General features: G+C 57.8%; 2 protein-coding genes across 2 annotated transcripts; one reads left to right on the top strand and one right to left on the bottom strand.

Annotated features, from left to right (window-relative positions):
* Positions 1 to 396: 396 nt before the first annotated feature.
* On the bottom strand, positions 397 to 4,609 carry SYPL2 (synaptophysin like 2). The gene is made up of 6 exons (XM_062013727.1): positions 4,559 to 4,609; positions 3,952 to 4,023; positions 2,470 to 2,594; positions 1,840 to 2,041; positions 1,575 to 1,766; positions 397 to 572 (listed from the first exon to the last, which is right to left on the bottom strand). The coding sequence occupies exons 1-6, from the start codon at positions 4,607 to 4,609 to the stop codon at positions 432 to 434; spliced, it is 783 nt and encodes a 260-aa protein (XP_061869711.1). The 3' UTR covers positions 397 to 431.
* A 795-nt stretch (positions 4,610 to 5,404) lies between these two features.
* On the top strand, positions 5,405 to 15,611 carry PSMA5 (proteasome 20S subunit alpha 5). The gene is made up of 9 exons (XM_062013801.1): positions 5,405 to 5,550; positions 6,412 to 6,478; positions 8,349 to 8,475; positions 9,379 to 9,446; positions 10,172 to 10,279; positions 10,380 to 10,438; positions 11,197 to 11,299; positions 12,302 to 12,388; positions 15,328 to 15,611. The coding sequence occupies exons 1-9, from the start codon at positions 5,522 to 5,524 to the stop codon at positions 15,403 to 15,405; spliced, it is 726 nt and encodes a 241-aa protein (XP_061869785.1). The 5' UTR covers positions 5,405 to 5,521; the 3' UTR covers positions 15,406 to 15,611.
* Positions 15,612 to 17,087: the final 1,476 nt, after the last annotated feature.

Raw genomic sequence — 17,087 nt, 5'->3', positions numbered from 1 at the left:
AACCCCCTATATAAAGCTCGTTAAATGCAACAGGACAGCCAGGAGCTGCATATTCCCCCTGTATAAGGCTCCTTCCCTGGAGCAGGACAGCCAGAGGTTCTCCATACAGCACATCCCAGGGCTGTACATACCCCCTACACAGAGCCAGACACCGGGGGTTCAACGCCCCCCTATATAGAGCTGGTACCCACGACCTTTATACGTCCCCAAGGAGCTGCAGACACCCCAGAGTCCCACACAGAGCCCCATCCCCAATACAGGTGGGACATCCGGGGCTACACAGACCCCTCTATACAGCCCAGCAGCAGCAGCCAATGCCCCCCCCACTCCCCCTATAGCATCCATACCCCCCTCCCCGGGGCCAGCGACACCCCATCCCCGGGCTGGCGGCCGGCGCGAGGAGCCGGGGGACAGGGAGGCCCCCGGGGTGGCTACTGCTTGTCGATGGCACCCTGCTCGGCGGCAGCGGCGGCGTTGGCGTCGCTGGGCACGGCCTGCGCCCGCCACGGCGTCTCCTGCAGCACGAACCAGCAGTTCCCAGCCCACAGCAGGAAGTTGATGAAGCCAAAGAGCTGAGGAGGAGGGAAAGACTCGGAGGGGGGCACCCATAGTGGGGTGAGGGGATGGGCACCCACCCCATGTGCCCTCTGCAGCTGGTGCAAACAGTGCCTCGTGTGTCCTGTGCAACGCATGCATCCCATGTGCTCCGTTTAACTTGTGCCCCTTGCACCTTGTGCAGCCCATATGCCCCATGCACCCCATCTATCCCGTGCACCCCACTCACCCTATGCACCCCATATGTCCCACACACCTTCTGTATCCCATATGCCCCGTGCCCTCCGTGTGTCTCATGCCCCCCACATCCTCCCATATATCCCATGTACCCCATGTATCTCATGCACTCCATGCTCTGTGAACCCCCCAGCACCCCACAGACCTGCCCTCATGCTCCATGCATCCCCTGCATCCCATGCACCCCACAGACCTGCCCCCATGCTCCATACATCCCTGCACTCCATGCAATCCACACACCCCATGTATCCCATACACCTCCTGAACCCCACAGGCCCTGTGCATCCCCTCCATCCCACGTGCCCTGTGCACCCCACGTGCCCCACACACCTCATGCTCTCCCTGCACCCCAAGTGCTTGTGCCAAGGGCTGCATCACCACCACCCACCCCAGTGTTGGGGTCCCCTATGGCTGGGGGAGTTGGGTCCCACATCCCAGGTGCCCAGCATGGAGTGAGCCCCGTGGCCATAGAGTGTGTGTGCACACATTTGCACAGCCCAGGAATCCTGTGAGTCCATGCATCCAGCACGTGTGTGCACACAGGAGGGCTGATGGGACGTGTGCACACACGTGTGGGTGCTGGTGTGCACGGCCTGCTCACAGCTGCACCTGCATTGTCAGGTGAACACACACGTGGGCACGTGTTGGGGTGTGTGTGTGGTGTGTGTGTCTCTGTCTGTGTGTGTCTGCCGAGCTCTGCTTGAAGCACCATCAGTCTCTCCACAAATAATCCCAGGGCTATGACCACTTTCACATGTACCCCTCGGTGCCTCGGCTCTCACCACGGAGATGTTGGCCAGCCCCATGGCCGGCGTGGTGCCCACATCACACACCACCTCCTCGCCCTGGCACACGGCCATGGCGGCGATGAGGCTGCTGGGCCGTGTGGCCGCCTTCACGTCGCTCAGCCCTTTGCCCCATGCTGCTGCTGCCACCAGCCAGAAGAAAGTGAAACAGACGGTGACACAGAAATCCTGCCGGGATGGGGACACGGGGCTCAGCACCATCCCGGGGGTGTCCATGTCCCCCCCTCCCCAGCTGCCTTACCGCCATGGGCAGCTTCTTATTCTCGCTGTAGAGGGAATGAAAGCGCAGGTAGAGCACCAGAGCCACCATGGCGTAGAGGAAGCAGAAGACCCCCAGGGTCACAAAGAACTCGGCAGGAGCGGAGAAGTCGCCGATGAGGTGGAGGGTGCGAGTCCCTGACTCCCCCTCGCAGTCTGGCATCTCGAAGGGGATCTGGTATAACCTGGGAGAGGGAGGGGATGAAGGGGGTGGCTCTGCCAGCCCAAAATAACCGTGCTGGGCTGGGTACCCTGGGGATGGAGGGCACAGACCCTTTGCTGGGTTGGAATCTGGACCCTTTGCTGTGGTGTAGTGCAGCAGCAGGGGCCAGTGGCTGAGGGAAAGGGTTAAAGTCACAGCTTGTAGCTGGCACAGCTCCACTCTCCCCAAAATATTCCCCGATGATGGTGTTGGGAAGCAGAGCCAGGGGATGCCCCACGGTGCCAGTGGGTGCGGAGGATCCTCAGCCAGACACGGCACCTCCCTGTCCTACACTGCGGTCCCACGGGGGTCCCAGCACTGGGATGGGCTTTAACCCCAACCCAACACCCTGCATTTCCCCTCCCAGCTCACTGTGGAGCCGTTGGGGAGGGTTCCCAGGTGCCTCCTCACCTGAAGGGGTACCCGAACTGGGTGGAAATGACGCTCATCTCTTTGGTTTCGCCGTCGCATTTCACCGTCGCTCCGGTCTCGCCGCTGAACGAGCCGCAGGCCCCGAAAGCGAAGATGGCGAAGAGCTACGGCAGAGGAGCAGCTGGTGGGGGCTGGAGGATGAGGAATTGAGACCCTGGGGGTCCCCCCTCCTCCCAAATGCTGGGGTGGGCTGTAGCCAAACCGGGGTTCGCTGAGTCACGGCGGCGCAGCTGTCGGCGTCCTGTGCCAGCACCGGGGCTGCTGCCGGCACCAGCACACGCGAAACCGGGCGATGCTTGGGGAGGGGGGTGGTCTTGCTGCCCAACCCTCTTCTTAATTTTAAGGCTGAGTTGGAGAGGGTTGACAGCAAGCTGGGAGCATCCCCATGGTGAGACCCACAGGGTCATCTTGGGCCGTTGGCCCCCTCCCCGTGGAGGCACCGCTCTGGCATCTGGCAGAAAGTGCTGGGAAAACACACCAAACTATTGCCAGGTTCTGGCAGCTGCTCCTGGTTGAGCTCATGGCTTCCCTGGGGCCAGCTGGGTGAAGGGGGGAAGCAGCAGCCAGGCCTGATGCCATGGGGATGGGCAGGTCAATGTGTAGCACCGAGGCGTGAAGCGGGAGCACTGGCAGCTGCTCTGGGGGTTTTTCCTCCTGCTTTTGGGTGTCTGTGTGTGCAGGGCCTGATCCTGCTCATGGGCAGGGAATGCCCAGAGCCTTCTCAGGCAGGCAAAGAGCCATGGGATAGGGGTAAAGCCCCTTTGACCACGCTCCTCCAGGTGAGAGATGCCCAGACAGCTCCAGCCTCATGCCCCAGGGCTGATTCCTGCTCCTACTCCGTGCCTCAGTTTCCCCAGCGCCGGGGGGTGGGTGGGAGCCCCTGGGGCCACATCGAGGCCATGCAGCAGAAATGCCGCCCTGAAATCCAATCCGGAGCCATTCATGGCATGGTCGGGACGGGACAGGGCTGCAGGTGCTTGGCTGCCCCCTCCTTGTCCCCAGGGACCCCCATCCTGCGGCCCACTGACCCCCAGCCCTCCCCCGGCCCACTCCCCCTCCTCCCGTGTCCCCGAGCCCGTGGGAACCGCGGGGACTCAGCCCCTCAATGTCCCCTTCCCCACGGTGTGGCTGAGCAAAGCTCAAGGTCACCCAGGGGGCCACGGGGCCCAAACTCAGGCGTCAGGGTGGCCCCAAATCCACCCCCTTGCTGTGGAGCCCCCCTAGGAGAGGGTCCCTACACCCGAGGCTGCTGGGGAGGGGGAGGCTCTGGGGTGGCTCTGGGTTGTCCTCCCAACCCAAGGGGCTTTAGGAAAGTAATGGAACACCCTAAATCTGGAGGGTGTGAGGGGACGTCCTGGGGAATCCGCACCCAGGGGTGCTGGGGAAGGGGCTGTACCCGGGTAGCGGGTCCCGGCGCTCGGATTAGGGGTGCGGGGGAACCGGGAGGGGGACGCAACTCACCCATTCCAGCACCTTGATGAAGCCGAGGGGCTCGAGGAGGCGGCCCCAGCGCACCCCGCTCAGGACACGGTCCTGCGGGGAGACAGCGGCGGGAGCCGAGGCACCGGAGCGGCACCGGGGCGGCAGCGGGACGGCACCGGGGGGGCACCGGGGCGGTGGTGGAGGGCGGGGGGAGCGGGGCTCTGCAGCAGAGTCTGCTCCAGGTGGGGGGCTGCCCTAGGGCACCGGGGGGCTGCTCCGGTGGACGGGGGAGGTGGCATCGGAGGAGCACGGGACGGTAACGGGAGAGCGAGGGAGCTGCTCCGAGCGCGGGAGCTGGACGTGGGGACCGAGCAGCTGCAACGGGAGAAGCCCCGGACGGAGGGGCTGTACCAGGGAACCCGGGGGCTGCACCGGCCGAGGCACCAGAAATAGAGGGTGGTGGTACCGGGACGCTCGAAGGCTGCACCGGTGGTTGCAGCGGGAGGGACGCCGAGGGAGCTGCGCCGGGAGCTGCAGAGGGGACCGTGAGCTACACCGGGGATCGTCCCGGGGACTTGCGGAGGGACATCGGGGCATCCTGCAGCGATGGCACCGGGGAGGAGGGGTTGTAGCACCGGAGCCCTACCTGGAGTCGAGGCGGTTTGTCACCGGCCGCGGGGGCACCGGACTCCGACATAGCCGGGCGGGGGGCGGTCGGTACTGCCTCCTCCGCCCGCTGGGACCGCTCCGCTGTCAGAGCCGCCACGGGGAACCCCACCGGCCCCCGGGACGGGCAGCAGCGCCCCGCCTCCGGCAAAGCTCCCCGGTCCGCCCCCGGACACCCCCCGGTCCGCCCCTGGACACCCCCTGAGACAGCCCCCCCGGCACGGCCCCCCTCGGTCCCTCCACCCAGCGCCGACCCGCCCCTCCGGGGGCGTCTGTCCGCTCGTCCATCAGCTCGTCCAGCCCCCGGGCAGCCTCCCCGTGCCCCTCATCGCTCCAACGGCACGGGGGAGCCCCGAAGCCACACCGGCCGCCGGTTCCCGGTGCCGACAGTCCCCGTTACCGGCCTTGTAAGGGGCTTTCGGCACCGCGCGGAGAGCCGGGCACCGGCAGGGAGCCGGAGGACGCTCGGGCATCCCGATGCCCGTGCCCGGTGCCCCGTCCCCGGTACCGCCGGTGCCCCCCCCATCCCGCTGTCCGAGGCGGCCGCTCGCCCCGCCCCTCAGCAACGCCCCTCCTCTTAGCCACGCCCCCTCTCTTAGCCACACCCACTCATGTCCCCGCCCCCTCGTTTAAGCCACGCCCCACTCACCCACCCACCCACCCTTAGTCCCGCCCACTCTGACTCCGCCCCGTCACCGTGGCCACGCCCCCTCACCATCCCTCCAATCCCGCGCTCCTCCCCGAACCCTCCCTCTCCGTTTTTCCATTGGCGGTCGCTGGCCAATGGGAAGGCGGCGCGGGCGGAAGGGGCGGGGCGGCGCCTGCGCGCTGCGCAGCCGCTGCCCGGAAGCGGCGGAGCAGAACCCGGCGAGGGCAGCGCGGCCGCTCCCGCCTCCGCCGCTCGGTTCCTCCCGCGCCGCGTCCCGCCGGCCCCGTTACCGACATGTTCCTCACGCGCTCCGAGTACGATCGGTGAGTGCCCTCCCGCAGCCCCGCCGCGCTTCTCCCGCGCCCTCCCCCGCGCCGCCCGCGGCCTGCGGCTGAGTCACGGGCCTGTGCTCCGTCACCCCTCGCCGGGCCCGGCCCGGGGTCTGGCGCCGGCAGCCGCCGCCGAGCCGCTCCGAGTTGCTGGTGGAGAGGCCACGGCCCTGCGGAGCGCTCCTCGGGGGTCTCCGCTCGGCCCCTCCCGCCTGGGGCTCTGACGCTTCCTTTGGGGCCGTCCCGTTGGGCTCCGGCCCAAGCCCCGCTGGGGGTTGTTCCCTCGGTTGGCTTTATGTTTTGAACAGCCCCGTCCTGTTCAGTGCAGGTGAAAAGAACAAAGGGCTTGGAGAAGAGAAAGCTGGGAGGGGGCTCATCAGCACCTAAAGGGTGGGTGGCAGGAGGATGGGGACACACGCTGTTCAGTGGTGCCCAGTGACAGGACAAGGGGTGATGAACATCAGCTGGGACACACAAAGTTCACCTTAAACACAAGGAGAAACTCCTTTGGTGGAGTACCTGGGGGTTCAGTGGTGTGTGGGGAGGGGATTTGATGGGGTCTTCAGGTAAAGGAAAATCAAAATGCTCCAGTCTTGTTGTGAGGAGGAGTCTGGAGCCTGACCAGTGTGAGGTGTGCCATCAAAAGGAACCTTCTCCTGACCTGTAACTGGACCTGCTGCTCTTCCTTTTGTTCTCCTTTGCAAACATCCCAAGTCCATCCACTGGGAGTCCAGCTGTCGCTCCTAGTTACCTGTCCCTGGCCACCATCACCCTTCCCACTGTTACTCTTGAATAAATTTCTATTAGCCTTCCCTTTCCTCCCCTTGACACTCTCCTCTGATGTTGTTCTTTCAGGGGTGTGAACACTTTTTCTCCAGAGGGGAGGCTGTTCCAAGTGGAGTATGCCATCGAGGCCATAAAGGTATTGTTGTCCCTGTATGGTTGCCAAACTGAGCTCTTGCAAGCCCAAAGCCTGGCTTTAATCAGAAAGCAAGCAGGTTCTATTGCCCTGGGCTCTGCAGTGAGGCAGGCTTTGGCTGGCTTGTGGAGCAGGGTAGGATGTGGCACAGCAGCTGCCCCTTACTACCCTGTGGGTCTGCTCCAGCAGCTCTTTAGCACCCTTAAATGGCTCATGGCAGGAGAGCTGTGTCCCAGCCAAACCTCTGCCACCTCTGCTCTGGGTGGAGAAGAATCAAAAGCCAAATCAAATCTGATGCTGAGGTGAAGGGTCCCACACTATGAGTCTGCAACTCCCTGACAGGAGGCTGCAGTGAGCTGGGGGTTGATCTCTGCTTCCCAGTGACAGGACAAGAGGAAACGGGCTCAAGCTGCCCCAGGGGAGGTTGAGGTTGGAGCTGAGGCAGAACTGTTTCCCTGAGAGGGGTGTCAGCCCCTGTGCCAGGCTGCCCAGGGAGCTGGGGGAGTGCCCAGACCTGGAGGGGTCCCAGAGCTGTGGAGCTGAGGTGCTGAGGGCTGTGGGTCAGTGCTGGGCTGGGCAGGGTGAGGGCAGGGCTGGGACTGCAGCAGCTTCAAGGACTTTTCCAACCCAAAGGAATCTGATTCTATGCCACCTGCAGTGCTCTTGTGTCCATCAGCACTTGTCTGTGATCTCTGCTCTCTACCCAAGCCTCTGGGCTTTATAAAGATGTGAATCCCTTCAAAACCCCCCAAGTGGCACCTTGTCCCCTCTCTGGGTCAACTTGCCTCTCCTTATCTCTCTGCTGATGTGGCTTGGGTTGGTTTTAAAACTCCTTGAGTATTAAAACCTGAAGGTAAAGCTTGTTCCAAGCCACCTGACTCACCCCCACAGAGCTGAGGGGCAGTGCTGGCACAGCCAGTGTTCTTTATGAGGAACAGTTGTTTCTGAGAACGGGGCTGTCGATTGGGATGGGTTTAAACTCAAGGGAAGGGAAGACACAGAGGGATTGGGGCTGGCTGGACCTTCTTCTTTAGCATGAAGAACCACTTAAATGACGAGGCAAAGAGTAAATAACATTTACTAAGGCACTGGGAAGTCAACAAGGCAAGTGAAAAGCTTTCTGAGTTGTTTTGTTTGGATGAGCCCGTGGGCTCAGGGCTGAACCTGCTGCAGCCTGAGGGGCTCCTGGGACACGTGGTGCCTGGGAGGGGTGTGGGAGGGGCCTTTCTTCACAAGAACGTAAGTGAGGTGTCTCCTTTTCTTGGGGATATTGTGCAGGAGTGTGGGGATTGAGGGGAGTGGGAGCCCTTGAGCTGCCCCTTCCTCATCCACTTCATCCAGGCTGGTGGCTCTGGGACAGGCTGGTGTGAAATGTGCCGTGGCCTCGGCAGTGGGTGATGAACTGGCTGCCTGGCAAAGGGCAGATGGGTGAAATGCTCTTGTTCCTCTCAGAAATGTGGAGCTAATGAGGCCACTTGGGAGAAAAAACAGCTAATGCCCCAGCCTATAGGATGACTGCAGTCAGAACTGAAGCCATTGTTGTGAAATCCCTCCTCTCCTGCTTGAGACTTGGATCTCTGCCTGGCCAAGGAAGGTTTCACGTTCATTAGGCTTCAAGCTCTAAAGCTTTATGTTGCTGAATGATTTGCAGCAGCACTGCTGGGTTCTGACAGAGTAACTCTCAGGGAAGCAGCATGGGTTCAACCTTTCCAGTTTCCTACTTCAGCTCTTGGTGTTTCCAATGCCATGTGCAAATTGGACATGGAGTCCTCAGCGTGGGGGGATTCTCCAAAACAACCCCCCTGATGAATAACAGGAGGCACAGTTAGTGTTGGTGTGGTGGTCAGAGGTGGTAACTGGGGGTGTTTTTCAGCTTGGTTCCACAGCCATTGGGATCCAGACCTCAGAGGGTGTGTGCCTGGCTGTGGAGAAGAGAATCACCTCCCCCCTGATGGAGCCCAGCAGCATCGAGAAGATCGTGGAAATTGATTCCCACATAGGTAAGGAGAAAGAAATGAGCTTGGAGTGTCCCTCTGTGAGAGCCCTGGGAATCTCCCTCCAGTTTTAGGGACAGGGAGATCTAAACCCATCCCCTGGGAGTGTTGGAAGCAGTGTTTTGGGACTGAGCTCCCCTGCAGGCAGCCCAGTGAGCACCAGGCCCTGCTCCCTGGTTTTCCAGGCTCCAGGCCAGCAGGACATAGGAGCAGGAAGAGGCAGCTGAAGCCACCCACCCCCTCCCCCTGTCTCAGTGACCTCCCTTGTGAAAGCTGATCCCAAATTTAGATCTGGGAGGGCAGGGAATGACTGCAAAAGGCTCGACTCGAGGCTGATTTCTCTGGGAGCACTAATGCCAGCCTCTGCTCCTGCTCCCTGTGCTGTCAGGGGGCTTGTGCCAGGCTCATGACCAAATATGTTGCCTTGAAAAGCAGGAGCCCTCCAAAATACCCTCTCTGCTGAAGTGAGGTGGCTCGTGGAAGGAACTCTTTGAAGGGTCTAATTTCCTCTTCATCCTGTCTGCTTGTGATATGGCCACTCTCTTCCTGGAGCAGGATGCTGGAGGCTCCTACATCCCCCCAGCCATGGCTCGGGCAGCTCTCCCCACCCCAGCGGGGATGGAGGAGTTCCCCATCCATGTAGGTTGTGTTTTCATTGCTCAGCTTCTCTTAGAAGTGCTCAAGCACCAGTTCAGATTTGAGGGAAGGTGTGGGAGGTCTCAGTTCTGTACCTGCCCTCCAGCTGAGTGTCCATCCTCGCTCTGGATTGAATCTGTTTCCGTCCTGTCCTCTGCCCTCTCCTGCACACTCACTTTGATCTCACTTTGGGTGGGTTTTGGGAACACTTTTTGGGAGGGGGCATTGCAGATCCTCAGGGAAATGACCTGTGGCTTCCCTCTCTGATTCCAGGCTGTGCCATGAGTGGCTTAATAGCTGATGCAAAGACTTTAATTGATAAAGCAAGAGTGGAGACTCAGGTAAGGCTCAACATTTCTTCCCTTAAAACAGCAGCTCTGAGCTTGGGGGTGTCTCAGAAGGCTCAGGCATGGGAATGTCACAGCAGGGGAGCTGGTGTGGGCTGGGAGGACTGTGGGGTCCCTCATGGGGTTTTTGCAGAGCAAACAGTTGGGGTCCCTCCGGTGGTTTTTTTCCTCTTTGGTGGTGCAGATGTGGTGGGATTCTTAGGGCAGGGTCTCTAGTGGGGCTGTGAGCACATGCAGATGCACTCTGCTGAATGTGCAGGGCTGGATGTCCCAGTTGGACTGATTATACCTTTAAGCCCTTCCATTTGCTCAATGCCTCAGATGCTCGGAGATCCCAGATGCAAAACTGCACTGGAGCAAAGACTTTTCCTGTGTGTCAGCACTCTCCTCCTGCCTCTGGAGAACCCCATAGCCCCATCACTCAAGAAACAGACTGGGATAAATTGCTCCAGCTTTGCATTTGCCTCTTTTGCCATCCCCAGGCCTGGGAATCCCAAGGTTTTTGGGGGACCCCTGCACAGAGTTCCCTTATTTAAAGGGAATGGAATGCAGCTTATTCTGTGCTTCTGCTGACAGCCTGTCCAGAGGGGCTGGAGGGAAGTTGTCCTTCTGGCTGCACAGAGCCCTGCTGGCCACCTGACCAATCCAGGATTGGCATCTATAGGGAACAAGATGTTCTTTTGCATCATTCTCATCTTTTCCCCCTCCCCTTTCTGCAGAATCACTGGTTCACCTACAACGAGACAATGACGGTGGAGAGCGTGACACAGGCCGTGTCCAACCTGGCACTGCAGTTTGGGGAGGAGGATGCAGACCCAGGGGCGATGGTGTGGAGCTGGAGGGTGTTCTGGGGGTGCTTTGGGGGTGGGTGCAAGGGCTCCTCTTTGCCTTTACCCTCCATAACCCCTCGGCTCCTGTCCCTTGCAGTCCCGTCCGTTCGGCGTCGCACTGCTCTTTGGAGGAGTTGATGAGAAGGGACCTCAACTGTAAGTTCAAACTCTCTTCATCCCCAGCTCTGGGAGGAGACAAAACCTCTACAGAAACTTCCCAGGATATTTTAATGACTAGATTCAGGGATTTTACTTAAGCCAAGCACTCGAAGGTTTATCTCATCATCCCCTTGATGTGGCTGTTAATGCCTTTAAACCCTTCCTCTCAGAGCACTCAGTGCTGTCTGCTCAGCTGGGGTTGAAGACACTTCTCTTTTCACTGAATCCTCATGGATTTTTGGTTCATGTGGCTTCCTGGGCAGGAGGGAGGCGTTAAAGCTCTTCTCCCCAGTTTATTCTTACCTTTCCCTAAAGGACTAGCAGAGCCTCAGGGTAACATAATATGTGGAGCCTGCTGTAACATTCCTTGGGGAGGAGGTGGAGTGCTCGTAACCTGAACCTGGGTGCTTCAAACACTGCTGGGCTCAGCCCAATAAGATCCCCCTTCCAGGAGTGGCACTGAAAACTTGCTGCCTTGATTAAATAACTCAAATAAGTGTGTGGGAGAAATGAAAGGGGAAATGATTGTGCCCTGAGGTGGAGAGCAGTGCCAGGAGTGTGTAACTCAACCAGCGCAGCCTGGGTCTGCAGGTGACTGTCTGGCACTCCTTAGAGCTTGGCCACTGGGTGTGAGGGAGGTAGGACACAGAGAGCCATACTGCTGGGGAGCCATGCAGGGAGCTCTGGGGGCGCTGAGGGGAAAGCTCTGGGGGGGTCCCACAGCATGGAGGTCACTCCCAGCCATGTTGCTGCAGGTTCCACATGGACCCATCGGGAACGTTCGTTCAGTGCGATGCCAGAGCCATTGGCTCCGCCTCGGAAGGTGCTCAGAGCTCTCTGCAGGAGGTTTACCATAAGGTAAAAGGCTATATTGGGGTCCACAGCTCACACCTTACACAGCTCCCTCAAGCCCTACGAGGACCCTCTGGTTTCCCTCCCTGAGAGGTGATTCCAAAGGCTCTCCCTGCGCTGTGGAGTCGCTGTGGGAGCTTGTTGGGGTGAGATTGGTCCTTGGCAGTTGATCCCGTGAGTAGATCTCTGCAATGAGGAGTCCTACTACCAGCAGCTCCCCCTGAGCTGCAGCTGGAACATGAGACTGCTGCCTGAGAAGCTGGGCTCTGCCTCCAGTGGGTGATAATTAAGACCATGTCAGGAAGTGCTCTATAAATAAAAGAAGTGCTGTACAAACGCTGCTGCTCTGGGCTCGAGGCGGCTGCAGCCTGAGTGTAGGGAGCCAAACCTTCATTTTGGCAGATCCTTTAAGCCAGTAAAGTTACCAGCTTTTATGCTGCAAGTCCTTGGTCCTGCTTGATGTTAAATAGAAACTTTTATTCCCCTCCACAGGAGGGAGCTGCCTGTTTTATGTGGGAAGAAACCAAAAGCACAACTGATGGTGCTGATGCCCCATCAGAACTGTCCAAGTTCCTGGCTCTGTGGCTTGTTAACTGTTGCAAAGTTCCTGCAGATGTGGCTATCATCACCCTTGGAGTGTTGTGCATCACTCTGGCTCCTCTTCCCCCTCAAGCATGTGTTTTGGAACTCCCACTGGAGCTTTTCTGGGGGAACTGACTGGTGAAGACAAATGGCCCCTTGTGCCCCAATCCTGACAATAAGGCTTCTGTGCCCAGATTAACAGTTTGTCAGAAGTCCTCCAGGAGTGGGAAGAAGTTGCCATCCTTGCAATTGTCACTGTCCTGCTGGAACAGCACCCTTTGATCTCTTGTTGATGCTGTAGATAACTTGATAAGCTTTTAAATTTGCTGCCAGCCCACAGCTTAAAGGATTTGAGAGGAGTGGGAAGGGCTGACACACAGTGCTGCCTCCAGCCTTCCTGTGATTCATGGGCTGTTTGTTTTGCAGTCAATGACACTGAAGGAAGCCATCAAATCTTCCCTTGTTATCCTGAAGCAAGTCATGGAGGAGAAACTGAATGCAACCAACATTGAGGTACCCACAACTCCAGCAGCCGCCTGCGGCCGTGGGGCAGGAGGCTGAGCTGCTGCTGCTTGGGAGGGGCTTTGCTTCCTCACTGAAAACCCTGTACTGGGAGGGTCTGGGTAGTGGCTTGTGATTGAAATGTCTGGGTGGGAGACCTGCCTGGTGGCTTTCTGCAGAGGAGAGGTTGCCTCTGGTCTTAGAATCATAGAATGGTGGGGATGGTAAGGGCCCTGCAGAGCTGCTGCAGCCCCAGCTCAGGGGGCACAGGAACGTGTCCAGGTGAGTTTGGAAACCTCCCAAGAAGGAGCCTTCACACCCTCCCTGGGCAGCCTGGGCCAGGGCTCCCTCACCTCAGCACCAAAGGACTTTCCCCTTGTGTTTAAGAGGAACTTTGTGTGTCCCAGCTGATGCCCATCACCCCTTGTCCTGTCATTGGCCACCACAGACACAAGTGTGTCCCGATCCTCCTGCCACCCACCCTTTAGGTGCTGCTCAGTGCTGCTGAGGTCACCCCTCAGCCTTCTCTTCTCCAGGCTGAACAGCCCCAAGTCCTGCAGCCTTTCCTCCTCACACACTTGTTCTATCCCCTGATGATCTTTGTAGCCCTTCCCTGGATGAATCGAGGGGTTCTCCTGGGGCTCCCTGGACATGAGCAGTGACCTTACCGGGGCCAAGTCTGCCAGTGGGACCCCGTTGTGGCAGCCAGGTTGCTTTTTCTTCCCCTGGCTTGAGCCATTCTTTTTTTCCTTGCTACTTGTAATATTAGAAGGAATGAAAATTATCCAGCTTCTGGACTTGCTATATTCAGTCTTGGGGTGCTGCCAAAAATCTGCTCAACGGGATGACCACAGAGGTGAAGCCTCCAGGAACTCCTCTAACCTCTGCCTTTCACCACAGAGCACAGCACACGGTGCTCTGAGATCCCCACAAACTGAGGGGGGTACCTGTCCCCTCCAACCCTGCTCACCAGGCCTGTGCTCCTTTTTGAAGTAGGAAAGATAAGAAACCCCTTCTGGTTTGTTAGGGATAATGGATCAACGAGGAGCAAGGCTGAGTATAGAGTTTGCTTCTATTTCTGGCGGGTTATGAGACATTAGACCTTTTCAAATCACGTCATTCCAACTCCTGAGCTGCTCTCCTCCCATTCCTTTCCTCTTGAGCCCTGGGAACCTGTTTCCCAAGTAGCCTAAAAGTGTGCAGCCCGTGTTTAAAATACATTCAGAAGCTGGGAACCCTTCCTGGCAATGGTTAACCAGCTGCTTTTGTGCAGGGAAAGGGCAACCACCACTCTGAAAACTTAAACACTGTGTCCAGAAATGGCAGCAGCTGGCTGAAATCTCCTTCCCCAGATGCTCTCCTCTTCTCTCTTGATCAGCTTCAGGTCTCTTTTGGAAGATGTGCAGTACAGTGGGAAGAAATCAAGGCAGAGGAGTGTGTACAGTATCCCTATGTCATGTCCCCGTTTAACAGGGCTTAACTGTGCTTGGCAAAGCTCCAGCCCGCTGAGGAATTGTATCAGGGTTGAGCATGAGAAGAATGTGCTGAGGATTAAAAGGTTTCTATTGACTCAAGTCACCCTTCTGGCTGAAAGTCTGCTCCCTGAAGTGGCTGCTTTGCCTTCCAGCCTCATTTATTTACTCCATCCACTTCCCTCTCATCTCTGTGGGATTTGCCACTGAGCAGCAAAGGGAAAGGGGCAAAGTGTGGTCGTGGAAGAGCTTAAATCTGTTGACAGTGAAGGTCAGGAGCCCCAAACACTGTTAGGCTTTGAAATTAATTACTTCCCAGTGAAGCCTGTAAAGGGAATAGTTGAGCAAAGGTTTTGTTTGTAGGGAGAAAGTGAGACCCAGGTTCCAGGTGAGTAGGTGGCTCTAACATTTGCTTGGGGCTTTGGGGTGTTAAGCCTGTGAGGTTCCAGCTTGGGGCCAGCACCTCTGTGGGTGATTTGAGGTGTTCAGGGTGGCTTCTGCAAGTGTGTTTGAGAGTGCCAGATCAAACTTGGGCTGCTGGGGGCTCTCAGCCTGGACACTGGGGACATTTTGCCTTTTAAAAGACACATAGTTGAGGTGCTGAGGTCCATGGGTTAGTGGTGGGCTTGGCAGGGTGAGGGAGGGCTTGGAAAAGCCCTTGAAGCTCCTGGAGTCCAAACACTCAGCACCTCAGCTCCACAGCTTTGGGATCCCTCCAGGGCTGGGGAGTCCCCCAGCTCCCTGAGCAGCCTGGCACAGGGGCTGACACCCCTCTCAGGGAAACAGTTCTGCCTCAGCTCCAACCTCAACCTCCCCTGGGGCAACTGGAGCCTGTTTTCTCTTGTTACTAGAGAGCAGAAACCAACCTCCAAACCACCTCCTGTCAGGGAGTGTCAGAGGGTGCTGCTGTCTCTCCTCAGCCTCCTCTTCTCCAGGCTCAACACCCCCATTCCCTCAGCCCCTCCCCAGCACCCTTGTGCTCCAGCCCCTTCCCCAGCTCTGTGCCCGGCTCTGGCCACACTGCAGCTCCCCAGGGCCCAGCACAGGGGATAGTCCCTGCCCTGCTTCTGCTGCCCCCACTATTTCTTGGCTCTCATACAGACCAGGATTTGTACCCTGGGTTGGTTAGTGGAGGAGAAGAGGTGCCTCTGCTGCTCTGCAGCCAGCTCTGCCCCTCTCCAAGGACTGGGTGAGGAAGGGCTCATATCAGCCCCATCAAGCAGAGCCCTCCTGTTCCCAACAGACTTTCCCTGCTTCTGTGAGGAGACTGAGTCAATTAAAAGCTATTTCTGCAGCAGGTGGCTATTTTAGGGCATCAAAGAGAGGGTCAGGGGGTGGCATGATCTTGCTGGGCTGGCAGATTGGGCAGCCCAGAAGGAACAGCTGCTGCTGTGGCTGCCTGGCCACTCTCCCTTCCCTGTCCCTGCTCTCACTTCACTCAGCCAGCCACATTTAACCCTTTTGCTCCCTCTCTTTCAGCTTGCCACGGTGGAGCCTGGGCTGAAGTTCCACATGTACACAAAAGAGGAGCTGGAAGAGGTCATCAAGGATATTTGAAAGGGCAGAGGGGCCCCTCCAAGGCTCGTCCCACCCCCAGCCCAGTGAACTCTCAGTTCCTGCCGGTACCAGTGATTTGTTTCTTTTCCAGCAGCATCTGTAATTGCTCTTCTTAGAAGGCTCCTGGAGGTGTTTTTTTACAGTTTCTGTACATAACCAATCTCTGCAATAAGAGGAGATGAGAATAAATCATTTTGTTACTCTGGGCCCTGTCCCTCCCTGCCAGGGCTGAGGAGCTGCAGCAGCAGCCACGAGTCTCCCTCTCGTGGGGACTGTGGAGATGCAGCAGCAGGAGGCCTGGGCCTCACTTCACCTCACTCTGGAAAAACATGTTGAGCTTTAGAGCTGCTCATACCCCTTTTTGGTACATTTTCCCAGTGGTTTTTTTTTGTCTCTAAGGGTTCACCTGCAGCTCTGGCTCCATCCCAGGAGGGAATAACAATCCACAACCAGACTTGAGCTTTGTGTTTCCTTGGAAATGCCTGTACCAAGTGTGCCAGACCAGCACCCACCAAGTGGGAATGGGTCTGGGATCCAAGGGACAGCCCTTTCCCTTTGAAATTGGGAGAGTGGTCTCCTTTTGAGCAGCAAACTTCTGCCCATCTGCTTCACAGGCCTGGGGGCTGCTGTTTCTCCACCTCCAGCACACACATCCTCAAAATCACACCTGAGAATGGGGCTCATAAAGGGAATAAGCTGAGATGAGCAAGGTCTCTTCCTCCACAATCACCCCTGTGGGGTCAGTGCAGCTGCAGGGGCTGGAAAGCTCTGCCAGAAACTTCTAGCAGGTGATGGAGGTGGCTCTGCTCTGCCCTGATGGGAGAGATCACAATTCCTCCCTCAAAACAGTATCATCTGCTGTGGAAGAGACAGATGAGGCCTGTAATTCTGTGGGGAAGGGGATTGCCCTGCTAAGAGGGGACATCTCCAGCTGAATTAGACTGAAATGGGTACCTTTGCCCTCAGTTCAGCAGCCTCTGATGGGCATTTCGTCACTTGGCAAAGCCAGAGCTGCTGCCAGCTGTGTCTGATGACACACTTCTGCTTTCTGTGGAAGGGTAAAGCCAATACTAGGAGAGGTTTTTCCTCTTGCTGTTGCTGGGCAGATGCAGGAAGGGAAGGCTGGAAGATCAGTCCTTGGGTCACCTCCATTTTCAGACACTTGTGCTGTGAGTGTCTCCTGTGTAACCACAAGAAGGGAACAAATTGAGTCACTAGGTAATGTCTGAGGTGGGTGGGATTTGATACCACATCTCTACCCCTGGATGGAAGAGCAAACATACATAGTGAGTTGCAGGACTTGACCTTAGGGGGAGACCTTCCTTCTAGCCTAAATGCAGGGAAATGAGCCTGAGTTTGGCTCTACCTGCACAGCTTTGGAGCCCTGTCCCTGGTCCCTGCACTGCTCCTCATCCCCTGGTGAACGTGAGGCAGTGCTGAGGGTGGCTCTGGTGTGGGAGCTCACCTCTCCTGAATATCCAGCCAACCAGGATGATATCCAGGGCACCACCCTGAGCCTCACCCTGGGAAAACCAGCCTGTCAGTGAAACTGGGGCTGCTATCTGCTGGTGTTTGTGTGGGAGATCCCACTTCAAAGCTTTGGATCATCTCAAAGCTCAGCCATCTCCCTCCTTGGGCCAGGAGACCAAGGGGTGGCTCAGCTCTTGTGAACCACCATGCCC

This window comes from Colius striatus, chromosome 22, assembly GCF_028858725.1.
Source record: "Colius striatus isolate bColStr4 chromosome 22, bColStr4.1.hap1, whole genome shotgun sequence".
NCBI lineage: Eukaryota > Metazoa > Chordata > Aves > Coliiformes > Coliidae > Colius > Colius striatus.
The sequence above is the reverse complement of the archived record's forward strand: the minus strand, read 5'-3'. Positions and strand labels throughout refer to the sequence as shown.

What these genes read in the sequence shown, in the direction of transcription:
- PSMA5 (XM_062013801.1), top strand. Translation starts at nt 5,522, where the DNA reads ATGTTCCTCACGCGCTCCGAGTACGATCG. An exon ending in GATGAGAAGGGACCTCAACT is followed by an intron (nt 10,439 to 11,196) that starts GTAAGTTCAAAC and finishes ATGTTGCTGCAG; the next exon opens with GTTCCACATGGACCCATCGG. An exon ending in TGCAGGAGGTTTACCATAAG is followed by an intron (nt 11,300 to 12,301) that starts GTAAAAGGCTAT and finishes TTTGTTTTGCAG; the next exon opens with TCAATGACACTGAAGGAAGC.
- SYPL2 (XM_062013727.1), bottom strand. Translation starts at nt 4,609, where the DNA reads ATGTCGGAGTCCGGTGCCCCCGCGGCCGGTGACAAACCGCCTCGACTC. An exon ending in TCATCAAGGTGCTGGAATGG is followed by an intron (nt 2,595 to 3,951) that starts GTGAGTTGCGTC and finishes CCTCTGCCGTAG; the next exon opens with CTCTTCGCCATCTTCGCTTT. An exon ending in GGCTGGCCAACATCTCCGTG is followed by an intron (nt 573 to 1,574) that starts GTGAGAGCCGAG and finishes CCTCCTCCTCAG; the next exon opens with CTCTTTGGCTTCATCAACTT.